The 16,533-nt window shown below is 39.4% G+C and overlaps 1 protein-coding gene across 2 annotated transcripts in view; it reads left to right on the top strand.

The window, feature by feature from the left end:
• ADAMTS9 (ADAM metallopeptidase with thrombospondin type 1 motif 9) overlaps positions 1 to 16,533 on the top strand; it is a 163,189-nt gene that overhangs the window by 67,178 nt on the left and 79,478 nt on the right. For both annotated transcript variants that reach the window (XM_061396475.1, XM_061396476.1), the window contains exons 17-23: positions 2,016 to 2,182; positions 2,273 to 2,402; positions 2,961 to 3,087; positions 7,660 to 7,870; positions 8,355 to 8,519; positions 10,318 to 10,482; positions 13,330 to 13,449. In XM_061396475.1, coding sequence (XP_061252459.1) covers positions 2,016 to 2,182; positions 2,273 to 2,402; positions 2,961 to 3,087; positions 7,660 to 7,870; positions 8,355 to 8,519; positions 10,318 to 10,482; positions 13,330 to 13,449 — 1,085 coding nt within the window. The remainder of the gene's footprint in view (positions 1 to 2,015; positions 2,183 to 2,272; positions 2,403 to 2,960; positions 3,088 to 7,659; positions 7,871 to 8,354; positions 8,520 to 10,317; positions 10,483 to 13,329; positions 13,450 to 16,533) is intronic.

Genomic DNA, 16,533 nt, shown 5'->3' on the forward strand with positions numbered 1-16,533 from the left:
ATGTTATCTGAAAAATGTTCAGGACAAAATTGATACCTGGTATTGAATGTGGTTTAAGCTTTTTGGTGTGAGAAAACTAAGATCATGGCATCTGGTCCCATAACTTCATGGCAAATAGATGGGGAAATAGTGGAAATAGTGGCTAACTTTATTTTTCTGGGCTCTAAAATCACTGCAGATAGTGATTGCAGCCATGAAATTAAAAGACGCTTACTCCTTGGAAGGAAAGTTATGACCAACCTAGATAGCATATTCAAAAGCAGAGACATTACTTTGCCAACAAAGGTCTGTCTAGTCAAGGCTATGGTTTTTCCAGTGGTCTTGTATGGATGTGAGAGTTGGACCATAAAGAAAGCTGACCTCTGAAGAATTGATGCTTTTGAACTGTGGTGTTGGAGAAGACTCTTGCAAGTCCCTTGGACTGCAAGGAGATCCAACCAGTGCATCCTAAAGGAGATCAGTCCTGGGTGTTCATTGGAAGGACTGATGTTGAAGCTGAAACTCTAATACTTTGGCCACCTGATGCGAAGAGCTAACTCATTTGAGAAGACCCTGATGCTGGGAAAGATTGAGAGCAGGAGGAGAAGGGGATGACAGAGGATAAGATGGTTGGATGGCATGACTGACTCAATGGACATGAGTTTGGGTAAACTCCGGGAGTTGGTGATGGGCAGAGAGGCCTGGCCTGCTGCAGTTCATGGGGTTGCAAAGAGTCAGACACGACTGAGTGACTGACCTGAACTGAACTGAACCTAGAGAAATATTATTTTCTGTTCTGTTAGTTCACAGTCAGATGATAACTTGGGTATATTTAAATGTTTGGGTATATTTGTTGTGTTTGACATTATTATCAGAATAGCATTCTTATCATTCTTAGGTAAGGTAAGGTAAGGTGAAGTTACCAGGAGTTGGTGATGGACAGGGAGGCCTGGCATGCTGCGGTTCATGGGGTCGCAAAGAGTTGTACACGACTGAGCGACCGAACTGAACTGAAGTATAGGCAAAGAGTTATACATGATCAGGATTTTCTAAGATTGAATTAAATTTAGTTGGGTAAATTGATTTTGTTAGGAATGGGCTAAGACAAGACTGGATTTGATTTCTCTCTCCAAAGTATTCTTGAAATGCTACTTTGACAAACAGATTGAGATGAATTTCTTCACCTGTAAGTGATTTGTATTTGCTTTTGAGATCTTCCCTGATAGCTCAGTTGGTAAAGAATCTGCTTGCAGTGCAGGAGACCCCAGTTTGATCCCTGGGTCGGGAAAATCTGCTGGAGAAGGAATAGGCTACCCACCCCAGTATTCTTGGGCTTTCCTTGTGGCTCAGCTGGTAAAGAATCCACCTGCAATGTGGGAGACTTGGGTTCAATCCTTGGGTTGGGAAGATCCCCTTGAGAAGGAAAAGACTACTCACTCCAGTATTCTGGCTTGGAGAATTTCATGAACTACAGTCCATGGGGTCGCAAAGAGTTGGACACGACTGAGTGACTTTCACAATGTTGTCTTCTAATATTATGTAAGTTTCACATGTACAACATTATATTTCTACTTGTGTATATACTACAGCATACTCACTACAAAAAATTTAGTTTCCACCCATCACCATCCAGTTGATCTCCTTACTCTTTTTGCCCTACCCCTGGCCACCCCTGCCAGTTCTCCTCTGGTAACCACATTCATTAGTTCCATCTGTAACCCTGTAACTGCAGGGCTTGTATCACAAACCCCAGTCTAATTAGCACTCTTGTATTATATCTCAGCTAATTTTCAAAGGCACCATGAAGGGTGGTTGTCTTTATCTCCACTTTAGAGATAAAGAAATCAAGACCAAGTGTAGGAAAGTGATGTCCCAAGGCCACATACTTGGGAAGTGGCAAAGCTCGGATTTGAGTCTGTGTGTGCCTGACTGAAAAGTCCACATTCTTCACATTCTATCGGCCTATCAATGTGTTCTTTCATTTTGCAAACAGAAAAATGGCAACAAATCAATGATTTCTCTTTTCTCACCACCAGCTTTATCAAGCAGTAAAGGTGAATTCTTGCTCAATGGAGACTTTGTTGTCACGATGTCCAAAAGGGAAATCCGTATTGGGAATGCTGTGATAGAATACAGCGGGTCTGACAACGTTGTGGAAAGAATCAACTCCACAGGTCGCATTGAACAAGAACTTCTGCTTCAGGTAAAAAGAGCCATGAGCCCATGCCCCTTTTCTAATTCCATGAGTTGCCAGGCCCACATCCATCCTCTCCATTTTCTCTACGCATTCCAGGTATTGTCGGTGGGAAAGTTATACAACCCCGATGTGCGCTATTCTTTCAATATTCCCATTGAAGACAAACCCCAACAGTTTTACTGGAACAGTCATGGACCCTGGCAAGCATGCAGCAAACCCTGCCAAGGTATCTACTTCTAGGTTGAGTTCAAGGGATTTGACGTGTTTTTTAATTCTTTATTTCTTTCTTTTTTGTGGAGGCAGTTCTGTCTGCATCCATTTTCTAATCTTTCTCTACCTCTGTCTGGTCACTTTGGGCTGGCAAGTTGAACTATTTAAGGGATTTAGGACATGTTTGGTTTCCTCACCATGTGTGAAGCCAAGCAAAATCAGCTCTGCCAAATTGATTTTACACAGACATAAATTTAGTAGTCATATTATGTGCAATTTATCTGGTTTCCTTTTGTCTAATTTATGAGTTGGCAAACTACAGACAGTGGGCCAAATTCAACTCACTTCCTGCTTTTATAAATAAAGTATTATTGGAACACAATTTTTTACATACGTAAGTGGCTGCTTATGCCCTATAACAAGAGTTTAGTAGTTGCAATAGAGATCATATGGCCCACAAAACCAAATATATTGACTATCTAACCCTTTACAGAAAATGTTTGCCAGTCTCTGGTCTAAATAGTTGATGGAATAGGTTACTTTGTCTGAAAAATATTTTTTCCTCTTTGCTTAGGGGAGCGGAAACGAAAACCTATTTGCACCAGGGAATCTGATCAGCTTACAGTTTCTGATCAAAGATGTGATCGACTGCCTCAGCCGGCACCCATTACTGAACCTTGTGGCACAGACTGTGACCTGAGGTGAGGCCAGTGTTTCCTCATGGTCTTTATTACTGAGTTGTGAAGGTATTGCAAGGAGCAGGTGGGATATTAGTCTTAGGCCCCTTTCTTGTGTTTCAGTGAAATAAGCTTTAGTCAATTTTCCATCCCTCTGAAACTGATTATCTAAGACATATGCCTGCAGATTTCTTGTTCTTTTCCTAAGAATTAAAAAAATAGCTAATAGAGTATGGCAGCTGCCCAAGAAAGTTCTCATTGGACCCTCACAACTTGCTGCATAGGTATTATTATGACTGAGTTACACTGAATGCAAAAGTTTGTGATTTTTTTTTTAAGTTTGTATTTTTTTCTGTTTGAAAGACTACAGAAAAGGAGAACCTCATCCATCAAAGTACCTTTAATAGTCAGTATCCACCCAGAATGTTTATCACCAGTATAAGAAGTTTTATATACATGAATGTTGCAATGCACTAAGGTAGTCATGGAAAGAACTAGAGGAGGATTTATATACAGATAGCAACCTGCTCCAGTACTCTTGCCTAGTAAATCCCATGGACGGAGGAGCGTGGTAGGCTATAGTCCATGGGGTCGCAAAGAGTCGGACACGACTGAGCGACTTAACTTTTCACTTTCATGCAGACAGTTCAATATTTAAGAAAAGTATGAAATTTTAGGCCGCAAATGGTGAGTGAGTAGAGAATTATAAAGTTTTTCTATTTTCCTGCAATTGACCATGTTATGTTTGAATGTTCACCAGCCTAGGGTTTGCATTGTATAGTCTACATGTCAGTTAAATGCAGGTAAGATAAGCTGGTGCTTGTCCTCCTTTCAGAGAAGAAATTACCAGCAGGGAATAGTTTGGGAAATTGTTAAGGTCCCATCATTCATAAATAGCAAAATGAACACAGAAATATTTAGAAAATAGTGATATTCAATATCACTGAACCTAAAAAATGCCAAGTCCTATCAAGTGGTATTGTCAGCTCCTAGGGCTGGAGTAAAGATTATTAAGTACCCTCAAGGCTCTGAGAGAAGAGAGGAGTGCTGTGATTAGCTAGTTATGTCTGGCAGTATTACGTTAGGCAGTATTAATTCGTTTTGAGTTATGTTCATATAAACCGATTGCTTCAGTCAGTGGAGTTAAATTAGTCGAATTAGACTTAAAGTCAATTTTCAAAAAATAATTAGCTAATTGCTGAACTGCAGTAATCACTAAAACAGGGAAAAAAGATTGAGTTGGTAAATAGATTGCTTGATTTAACCTTATTAAATTGGGAAAGATGATATAAGATTAGCCTTATTTCAAATTATCACTGAAAATAATAATAATTAACTAGTATTAATTAGTACTGTGAATATCATTCAGCAGTAGAGTCGACCATTTACTAAGAACCATATTTAAACATTATGTTTTGATTCCTTGCTTGGGAGGATCCCCTTGAGGGGAAAATGGCAACCCACTCCAGTATTCTTGCCTGGAAAATTCCATGGACAGAGGTGCCTGGTTGGCTACAGTCCTTGCGGTCACAAAGATTCAGACACAACTGAAGTGACTGAGCAAGCACGAATTATCCTAATATTTGTATATTAATTGTTATATAATCTTAATTAACATCCTACTTATTTATATATCCTATAAAATTAATACATTAATTCCTCAAACAGCACAGTGGTGTAAGTAGTATTATTATCTCCACTTCAGAAATAAGGAAAACAGAGTCTGAGAGAGGTATGTCAAAGGTGATATTCTAAATTCCCCATTTGGAGAAAGGTACCTTTTTTCCTTTTTTTAATACTAACTTAAAAAAACTAAAAACCTAAACTCTACTGATACCAAAGGAGACGAGTAGCTCAGGGAACAGGCTTGAATGATGATGGCACCTCTGGCTGATTAAAGAAGAGGAAGTGAAGGAATTTTAGCCTTGCTTTTTGGTACAAATATCTATGGTAGAAGTGACACACCTTGAGGATAATAATTTAGAAATAAGAAAAAATTGTAAGTTTACTGCTAGTTTTCACAGCCTTATAACTAGACAGGTACATGCTCACGTCTTAAGTAGAAGATCATGTTTGTTTTTTGGCTGCACTACAAGGCTTTTGGGATCTTAGTTCCTCAACCAGGACTAGAACCCAGGCCCTCAGCAGTGAGAGCAGAGTACTAACCAGTGGACCATCTGGGAATTCCCTCGAAGATCATGTTCATTTGTCAGCATTCAAATGCATATCTTGCTGGTGTTTACAGATTGTTGGAAGAATAAAATTATCCACTGAAAAATATGCAAATGCAGAAACAAGTTCAAATAAGCATTACTGTCTTCTCTCTGTCAACCTGAAAATTGCTATTAATTTATACTAATTGTTGCCAAGTATCTGTGTGCAAAATGGAAAAATAGTAGAGAGGATTGCACTGGTTGCTGAAACTCTTAGTTTTCCCCAAAACATTTTTATGGAACACTAGTTCAGCAAGATGATCCAGAGCAAACCAGCACGTGAGAAGAATTACTGTCTTCTCTACTATGTGAAGATTTGTAGCTTGGATTAGCGATTTGAGGGCCCTGAGAAGTTCTGCAATCGAAGAACCTACTTATATCAGTAGTTTCTCAAATTATTTAATGCCACAATGCCCCACACACCCACAGAGAAATACAGTTTTTTTTTGTTCCCATTTATTAACACTTTGCCTTTCTGCAATATAAATTGTCACATGACATGAATGAATGAATTCAAAACACTGAAGGTGAGATGACTTTCCAGGTGAGAATAAATTAAGTAATAGCATTTTGAGACCTTTCCTAAGGTAGTACTGTGACCTTTCCACAGACTACATTCTCTGCCCGAATTCCGGGGATTGTGTGAGTATCAGGGAAACTCTAGCACACTGTTCCGAGTCCAAGCTGCTAGTGTGCTTTCTTGTGGGGAAGGGAGGAGGATTCCTGCCTCCCTTTTCCAGGATGGAAAATAACCTTTCCACAAGGAAGTGATGATGAAGGCAAAGAGAAGGTAACCAGGAATCAAAGGGCAGATGGAAGTTCCAGATGCCTCTGTTGAACTGGTCCATGTTTCTTGGCTCACTTCCTTAGGGAAGTGAGAGTTTGCCCAGATTAAACTTTGACAGGATGAGATAAAGCACTGTTGTACAATCCCCATATAACATTTTCCGGTTAGAACAAATCCTCCAAATACTATGCCACTCTCATAGAACATCTCAGTAGCCCACTTTATATGCCAAATGTAGAAGTGGGTCAACTCTGACCTACTTTTGAGCATTTGTGAGAAATTCCAAGATAAGCGTGTGTCCAGTGCTCCTCTTTTCTTCCTGAGTGTAGATGGGAGAACTCTTAAGGCTTTGGTATTTGACAAACCACCGAGTTTCTGAGCAGGAGAAAATTAATGATCAAGAGTGAAATCATCCTTTTGGGATTGCTAAATTTGATCAGCGTAACATGTCTCAAGCTCATTTATTTAGACTGTTCTATTCAAGTAGTTTTTTTTTCTTTCTTTTTAAAGCACTAGCCCCATTGCTGGAGTGTTAAAAGAGCTACTTGATTTATCAGTACATACTGAGTACCTCCTGTGTGCCAAGAAAGGCTTATTATATGTGCTAGGGATACAAAGTTGACAAAAGTTTGTAGACTCAAATCTAATTTTAAAAGTGAATAATTGTGGGGCTGGAAGGGATAGATAGGTGGAGCACAGAGGATTTTTAGGTCCATGTGATACTATAATGGTGGATATGTTTCACTATGCATATGTCCAACCCATGGAATATATAGCATCAAGAGTGAACTCTAAGGAAAACTGTCGATTTCAGTGACAATGATGTGTCAACAAAGGTCCATCAGAGTGACAAATGTACATTCTGGTGGGGGTGTGTTGATAATCAGGAGGCTGTGCATCTGTGGGAGCAGGGGTGTATGGGGCAGGGGTGTGGGGAAATCTCTGTACCTTCCTCTCAGTTTTGTCATGGAACCTAAAACTGCTCTAAAAACAGTAGTCTTTAAAAAACAGGTAATTGAGTTATATATATGGCCCATACAATCTTTATTCACCAAGTAAAGTTTATGATACTTGAATTTCAGTTATAGTTCCAATTAAGTATTTAATTAATGGCAATCCATTCCTTTATTAATTCATAGAATGTCCACTGAGCATTTTCCAGCACGTGGCCACCTAGAAGTTTCTGAGGGAATGTTTCCAACAGTTGTTCGTTCTCTGTTAAAAAGTAGCCTACTTGACAAACAAAATGCTGGGTTGCATGAGTCTTTTAAATATAAAATTGTTCTGTTTTTTTGCTCTGTTGAATTCCATTTTTTTTTTCTTTTTAGTTGCTTGAATTTCAGATTGACTGTATTGGGGGAGAATCTTCATAAAGATAGAACCTCTGACTGTCATTTTGTGACTTTCATGCATGTTGGCAGTGATGAAAAATACATGGAAATGTTGGTTTCAAACTGAATTTCAGTGACTGACTGTGGTTTTGGGTTCATGGTATTTAAGGAAGAAAACAGAATTCAGCTCTTCTACCAGTTGAGTCTAGATAAGACATATATATTTAACAGTAATACTGGTTTCTCCCCCATGATTTGTGCACAGGTGGCACGTGGCCAGCAGGAGTGAATGTAGTGCCCAGTGTGGTCTGGGTTACCGCACATTAGACATCTACTGTGCCAAGTACAGCAGGCTAGATGGGAAGACTGAGAAGGTTGATGACAGCTTTTGCAGCAGTCACCCCAAACCAAGCAACCAGGAAAAATGCTCAGGAGAATGTAATACTGGTGGCTGGCGCTATTCAGCTTGGACTGAAGTAAGTTGGTTCTCATTCAGAGAGTCTTCTTGGATGTTAAATCTGATTAGTTGATGATGACTCCTTACAGAGCTGCATTGAGGAAACCTCATTAAGAGTACCATGATTGACTTATAATGCCTGCCCGCATTAAAAATGCAGAAAAGAGTAATACAATCGATCTGTGATGTCTGGTGTGGGCATAGCGTATGGAAAATTGGAAGTGGTGGAACAACTTAGCCAAACACTTTTTTCATATCCCACAGGCCATTTCTGATTTTGTTGTCCTATACCAGTTTGCTAATATTGGCTTTGTTATGAACCTGGTAAATAAATTGATACCATAAATATATACCCCTAAAAAGAACAAGTAGAACTGACCAGGCTTTGTTGGTTAGTTGTTTCCTTAGGATTGGAAGAGACAAGATAGCCCAGCCAGTATCTTGAGCATGCTTGATGAGAAACTTAGCAACACTTTGGCTTCATTTTTTTTTTTCCCTTTCAGTGTTCTAAAAGCTGTGATGGTGGAACCCAGAGGAGAAGGGCTATTTGTGTCAACACCCGTAATGATGTACTAGATGACAGCAAATGCACTCATCAAGAGAAAGTCACCATTCAGAAGTGCAGTGAGTTCTCCTGTCCAGAGTGGAAATCAGGAGACTGGTCAGAGGTGAGATGGGAAGGCTGTTAATTCCCCAACAGGTCATCTCTGATGCTCAGTTCTGAGCCTCTCCAGGTCAGTCCAAAGTTAAACCAGCTGCACCGTTCTCCCACCTCCCATTGAAGAAACAACTCTTCTTCCACCCACCCTGTGATTGTCCTACTGGACATGACATGGGTGATCTCAGAGTTGCAGTGGGTTTAGCTGGATCACCCACCATAATAGCTTCTATTGGGGATTTTTGAAGTTCTAGTCCCTCACCTTCTCGCCTCTTTCAGACCTGGCTAAGTTGCTGTAAAGGAAATCAGAGCTTTATTAATTATAAAGCTGCATTGGCTTAGATTTGAAGTTTAAAAAAAATGAGATTCCCTAATAGCTTATCTTTGAAATGAGAGAATTGAACCCTAGCAAGTGACCTATTTGATTACCCATCCAGTTGCTAGTGGAAAACTTGGGAAAAAAGAGAAAGGACCAGGCTGAGTGTTCTAGGTTTATGCTTTGCTTATCTCTTATTTGAGGAAGCATATCAAATTGTTTACCAGGGTGGTCCCGGGACAATAAGAGAAAGAAGATGAAGGCTCTTTCTCAATTTTATAAACAGTGCTAGTATTTCCCAGTGAGATTGTCTCTGAGCAGGTCCCCCCACCCCTGTCCCCCAACGCACCTTCCTTCAGAGGAACACATGGCAGGGGAACAGAAATTGTCTTATTCACTGGGCCAAGTCAGGAATGTGGGGAGAGAGATATTTCTACAGCTTCTGTATCCATTCCCTTATCTCATTCAGGTAAGTGAAATATTAACTGTTTACTTTCAACATTAATTAAAATCTCAGTCTTAAAAGAATACTGTTAATGTCTCTAAATGGCAGAAAAGTAACATTACATGTGATTAACAGTGTCTGTCTCCTGGACAGATTAACAGGAAAGCTAGTGCTTGTGTTTATGTTAAAAGCAGCCTTAGCTTCAATCTCGATCCCATATTTGGTTAAAAAAAAAAAAAAATGAAAGAAAGCATTAGATTTAAGTTCTACCTAGATAGCTAATACTAGATAAAGTATCATATCAAGTTATGTAACAAACCTTTCCAAAAATAGATAATGAAATAGAGGTGGGAAATATCAAAATATATATTCAGTATGATCCCAATGTTCTATAGCTAAAAGAGGAAGAAAAGAGCAATATTTTAATAACGGTATCTCTAGGTAGATAGTGAGACTTGGGGCTTGTTATAATTTTCTCTTTTATGTTTTTCTGTATTTTTCAAGTTTTCTACAATGAGTGTAGATAACAATGATTATTATATTTAAGGCTCCTTAAATGAACAGGAGCTAAGCACTTCACTTGAGTTTTTCTCATGCAGGTTTCACAATTGCCAGCCGTTAGCACTACTGTATTCCCATTGTACAGCCAAGAAAACTGAAGAACTGGGAGATCACTTAACTTAGTATCGATAGTCAGTTGTATTAGGTTAAAATCCAAGTTAATCTGACTCGTAAATTCCCTACCGTTAACTCATATGCTACCAAGCCATGGATGCTATTTTTTAGAATTTCAGAGCAAGATGCTATGTGACGTTTATGCTGTGCTTGAAACTGGCCCAGAGCCTGGATAAATACCGAGTGAATGAACGAATGAGTGAGAGAGCCAAAAGCGTAAGGCCTAATATGTTTACAGATTGCGACAAGAGAGAGAGAAGAATTGCTCTGGGAAAAGAGCACACCTGGTTTTGCTAATCGATGACTAATCCACAAGAACATCAGAGTGCATTGTTCAGAAATGACCCTGACTAGCTGTGCCTTTTCTTACAGTGCTTGGTCACCTGCGGAAAAGGGCATAAGCACCGCCAGGTCTGGTGTCAGTTTGGCGAAGATCGATTCAACGATAGAGTCTGTGACCCTGAGACCAAACCGACCTCCATGCAGACCTGTCAGCAGCCAGAATGTGCGTCCTGGCAGGCGGGTCCCTGGGGACAGGTATTTTGAATGATAAAGTTCTTAACTACATTCTTTCCTTCTTATCTGGAGCAGGCCTGCAGAGGGACATTCCAGTGGCAGGGATTTCACCACTGTAGCATGTGGCATGCGCAGTCCCTCTGTGGCACCAAGCGCTGGAAACCCTGTAACCGTTTTGCTACACTTCTGAGGGTTGTTGCTCCCCTCCGGGAGCTGATCATTCCCTTTCCAGACCCACGTGTGGGTGTTCGCCCTTGGGTTAAAACTGTAGCTTGAGCACACACACATTGGAACAAATTCACAACAGATCTCCTCGTGCCTGGCTGATGCTATCTACTAGCATGCGGCTGTGGGTCTGTAACAGAATGTGATCCAGCGCCAGTGTCTTTGGCAGGAGGGTCTGGGCTGGGATTTGAAAGGGATGTTTTAGCTCCCAGTGTCATGATTCCTAAGCTCACCTCTTAAAAATAAGTCAGGCTTTTCAAACAAAATTAATTAGATCAAAGTTTGCAGGCTTCCTCTCTCTTTGAAAGAATCTCTTCCAAGTCCCTATTGTTGGTTTCACAGTCACTTGAACTATTCTGAAAGGAAAGAGTGAGAATCTCCCTTGGGCTTGCATTTAAGAAGTCACGACTCTTAGAATTAAGTCTTTCCTAATATAGAAGCAAAAGCGTTCTGGGTACTATTTAAGTAGCACTCCAAGTTCCCTAGAGAAGCAAAGCAGCTGTTTGCTGTCACTTACGTAATCTCTCTAAGACTGCCTCTCCCTCCACCCAGTCCAACCACAGCCACAGCCTCTTCAGCCCCCTGGCTTATGTCTTCATTTCCAACATGTGTGAAGTGAATGAAAGTAGCTTTATTACTGCACCCTTACAGTTTCTACCATTCACATTGGGGCTCTTCCGAATATGCCCTGTTAACACAGCATCCTTGGTGGTCAGAATGGTTGATCATGTTTCATCACACTCAGTAAATAGGTGGAGTCTGCCTACACTCCATACCTTGCCTCCTATTTGTCTATATCTGCATATCTCTTGTGGAGAGTGCATCTCAGGGTCACTGTTAAGATTTGAAGATAACATCTTTTAGAACTAACTGACCTTTTTTTTTTTTCCCCATGTCTATGGCATGTCAGTCTTAGCCAGAGATTTGTCCTTCCTTTGACTAAACATACAGTTCACGGCAACCAACTGTTCTTTGTTGTTGTATTTTTTCCCTTATTATTGAAGGATAGTTCATGTTTATAAGAGAAGTTTTGTAAAAAGCAATTTAGCAAAAAGGAGATAGCCATACTCCTAACTCTGTATTTCAGAGTTAATACATTTATGATTTTCTTATGTTTTAAAAACTAGTATTAGAATTGTACTTATTTTGTTAATTGAAGTAAAACTCATGTAACAAAATTAACCATTTTGAAGTGAACAAATCAGTGACATGTAGTACATTCAGAATGTTGTGCAACCTCCACCTCTATGTAGTTCTAAAACATATCACGCTAAAATACTCATCAAGCTGTTATTCCCCATTTCTCCTTCAACCCTGTGGCCAGCATTCTGCTTTCTAGCTCCACGAGTTTACTTATACTAAGTATTTCATACACATGAAATTATACAATACATGATCATTTGTGTCTCCAGCTTCTTTCACATAGCATAATGTTTTTGAAATTCATCATGCTGTAACACACATCTGTACCTCATCCCTTTTTATGTCTGCATAATATTCCATGTGTGCATATACCGTAATGTATCCATTTATCCCTTTAAGGATATTTGGGTTGTTTGCACTTTTTGGCCATTGTGAAAAGTGCTTAATTCTTCTATAAATGTTTGGTAGAATTTACCAGTGAAGCCCTCTGGTCTTAAGACTTTTTTTTATTATGAGATCTTTGATTGCTAAGTCAATATTTTTACTTCTTTTGTGTTTCTTCTTAAGTCAGATTTTGTGATTTGTGTGTTTCTGGATAGTTTGTATGGGTTTGGAAATTCATGTGTTTTATCTCGACTGGCTAGTATGTTGGCATAGAATTGTCCACACTACTTTCACTATCCCGTTTATTGCTATAGAGTCAGGAGCAGCACTTTCACTTTTGTTTCTGATTTTAATTGTTTGCATCTTCTCTGTTTTACTTTTAATCAGTCTAGGTAAAGGTTTATAAATTTTATTATCTTTTTAAAGAACCCTCTTCTTTAAGAAAACCTGATTCTGCCACTTTTTGTCAGTTTGATAGCTTTTTCAGAGAGCGGGAATGGATCAGTTCTTTACTATCTGCCCTTTCCATGACATCACTCCCTCTACTTACTGTTTTTTAACCACTTTTAAATATAACAGTTAGCCTTAGTGGACATATTTCCTTTATGATCTGTTTGCTATGGTGCATTGAATTGACTTTGGTTCTTCCCTATTTAGGTGGTTTCTAATATTTTGTCTTTTATAAATAATATTGTGATGACCGTTCTTGTATAGAAATATTGATGCAAACTACATTTCTTTAGGGAAAATTTTCAGAAGTCAGATAAGAACTTTACAAAGTACCTATTTTAGCCACAGCATTCTGCTAGGTATAGTGTGAAAGATGTAAAAATGATTGACATGTACTCCCCTCCTTCCAGAGGTTTGCAATCAAGGAATTAAACTACAAACATTGTTCCTATGGGAGGTAGATATAATTCCATGTGATATCTTGATAATTGATCAGTGTAATTTGTACAAAGTAGAATTACCCGCTGTTAACTAATTTCTTGGGGTGGCAGTCCTCTGGCCCACTCTGATGGCAATATTTTTTCTCTTGTGAATGTTACGGGTGAAGTTAGGGAAAGAGAACATTTGGTAGATTGTATGTACTTTCTGTTTTATTTCTCCCCTCAGTGCAGTGTCACTTGTGGACAGGGGTACCAGCTAAGAGCAGTGAAATGCATCATTGGCACTTACATGTCAGTGGTGGATGACAACGACTGCAATGCCGCGACGAGACCAACTGACACCCAGGTAAGGTGCCTTTGTCAAAATCAGTTACTGACCTTGGGCACTAAGATGCCAAAACTTCCCAGGAGCTCAGTCAAAACAGAAGTCCTTTCATAGGTAAGTATGTAGGTAGAGGAAACAGTAGATTAACTAAATTGTTCTGGATTTACTTATGTGTTATATTCTGGATCTAATTTTTTGATGTAGTACTTTTGTCTTCTATATTTCTTTGAATTGTATGTAGATTTTGATTCTGATTCTGAATTATATGTAGATTCTTAATTCTGATTCTTCCTAGGTGGTGAAGACTGACTCTTTGTGCTGGTTTTCTTGAAGTCAGATTTTTTTTTTTTTTTAATAATTCCAGTGTCAGTCAGTTAAGTAACTCAGTCGTGTCCGACTCTTTGCAACCCCATGAATTGCAGCATGCCAGGCCTCCCTGTCCATCACCAACTCCCGGAATTCACCCAAACTCATGTGCATTGAGTCGGTGATGCCATCCAGCCACCTCATCCTCTGTCGTCTGCTTCTCCTCCTGCCCTCAATCCCTCCCAGCATCAGAGTCTTTACCAGTGAGTCAACTCTTTGCATGAGGTGGCCAAAGTATTGGCGTTTCAGCCTCAGTATCAGTCCTTCCAATGAATACTCAGGACTGGTCTCCTTTAGGATGGACTGGTAGGATCTCCTTGCAGTCCAAGGGACTCGCAAGAGTCTTCTCCAACACCACAGTTCAAAAGCATCGATTCTTGGGCGCTCAGCTTTCTTCACAGTCCAACTCTCACATCCATACATGACCACTGGAAAAACCATAGCCTTGACTAGATGAACCTTTGTTGGCAAAGGAATGTCTCTGCTTTTGAATATGCTATCTAGGTTGGTCATAACTTTCCTTCCAAGGAGTAAGCGTCTTTTAATTTCATGGCTGCGGTCACCATCTGCAGTGATTTTGGAGGGTTCCAAAAATCCAATGTAGGGTTCAGCAAATGGTATCATATGTTCAGGCTGCATGTGTTAGAGCTGTCTTGTTGCAGCTCACAAGTGATGGTTGGTAAATTTTCAGAAATTTTGCAAGCTGGTTGTTATATACTGCCATTGTTGAAAATTGAAAATAAAAACCTATAATTAAATGGATAATATTAAAAATAGGTTGAAAAATATTTAGAGCTTATCACTTTCTAATTATCTTCCTATATTTTACTACTTTATTTCTTACTGCTATGATTTACATTACATTTGTATGTATTTGCATGGTGAAAATACTGTATAATGGTGAACCATTGCACATCCTTTCCCAGTCTGTGTTCACTGATATTAATTTGTTAGGTTGACATTGGCCATAGTGAGAGTACTTATACCACAGAAATCAGCAAATGCTGTGAGTCAGAGTTTAATTGATTTTCATGTTGATTATTTTGGCTTAAAAGATGATGGAGCAAGTGTTCATAATGCAGACTCAACTTTAAACAGTCTTATTTCTGCAGCTATTATGTTGTGAAGAACACATACAAAAAAATTAAAGATATATCTTTCTGTTATTTGAAAATTATTGCCTGACTCAGCAAAGAAATTGATTATGTCATTGGTGAATGAGTGAAGTTCTGACATACATCTTCATTGTTTCTCCTTCACCGTACTCAGTTGTAAGCAAAATATCAGCTAACATTCATGTCAGAACTACTCTGGTCTAGCAATGACAGCCATAGTTTGGCACTAGATTCAAGAGTTCAGTAAAAATCAACAAAAATAATCTGTAAGAATTAATTGGCTCTATGGAATTTGATGAAAGTGAAAGTGGAGAGTGAAAAAGTTGGCTTAAAGCTCAACATTCAGAAAACGAAGATCATGGCATCAGGTCCCACCACTTCATGGGAAATAGATGGGGAAACAGTGGAAACAGTGTCAGACTTTATTTTTCTGGGCTCCAAAATCACTACAGATGGTGACTGCAGCCATGAAATTAAAAGACGCTTACTCCTTGGAAGGAAAGTTATGACCAACCTAGATAGCATATTCAAAACAGAGACATTCCTTTGCCAACAAAGGTTCGTCTAGTCAAGGCTATGGTTTTTCCAGTGGTCATGTATGGATGTGAAAGTTGGACTGTGAAGAAGGCTGAGCGCCGAAGAATTAATGCCTTTGAACTGTGGTGTTGGAGAAGACTCTTGCGAGTCCCTTGGACAGCAAGGAGATCCAACCAGTCCATTCTGAAGGAGATCAGCCCTGGGATTTCTTTGGAAGGAATGATGCTAAAGCTGAAACTCCAGTACTTTGGCCACCTCATGCGAAGAGTTGACTCATTGGAAAAGACTCTGATGCTGTGAGGGATTGGGGGCAAGAGGAGAAGGGGACGACAGAGGATGAGATAGCTGGATGGCATCACTGACTCGATGGGCATTTGTCTCAGTGAACTCCGGGAGTTGGTGATGGACAGGGAGGCCTGGCATGCTGCGATTCATGGGGTTGCAAACAGTCGGACATGACTGAGCGACTGATCTGATCTGATCTGATGGAATTTAAAATGTAAAATTTTATATCTTATTACTGTTTGTAAACTTTATGCTACACATTATTTATATCAGAAAAAACTTATAATAAGCATATATATACAAATATATATACACACACATACCTGTATCTATAAATACACCTTGTTTCTCAAGAGATCTAGCTGATACTCATTCACCAGTATACTGTTCAATGTGGACCTCGATTCTGGCATCACTTATATAAAGAGAGTATGTCATGAAAAATGGGTTTTCACATCAGCTTTGCTAATTGCAGAAGATAGGATTTGAATCCACACTATGCCCAGAACTCATGCTCTGAGGCCCCATCTGGCAGGTGTACTGCCTCGCTCTGAGACCCTCACTCTGCTACTTTGCAGCTTGGGTCGTTGATGGATGAAGAGTCTCAAAAGGAAACGAGTATGGCAGTGTAGTTCATGTTGTCATCACTGATCAATTAACCAAACACCACATATGACTTGTGTCATTCTTAGTTTTATTTATTGAAATGCTCCAATTCAGTGCATGTTAACTGGGAAGTATTAGCTGTGACATCTGAACAATCAAGAAATGAGGTCTTAGCAACTTCCTTAGAAATTCACAA

Source organism: Bos javanicus, chromosome 22 (genome assembly GCF_032452875.1).
Source record: "Bos javanicus breed banteng chromosome 22, ARS-OSU_banteng_1.0, whole genome shotgun sequence".
NCBI classification, from domain to species: Eukaryota; Metazoa; Chordata; class Mammalia; order Artiodactyla; family Bovidae; genus Bos; species Bos javanicus.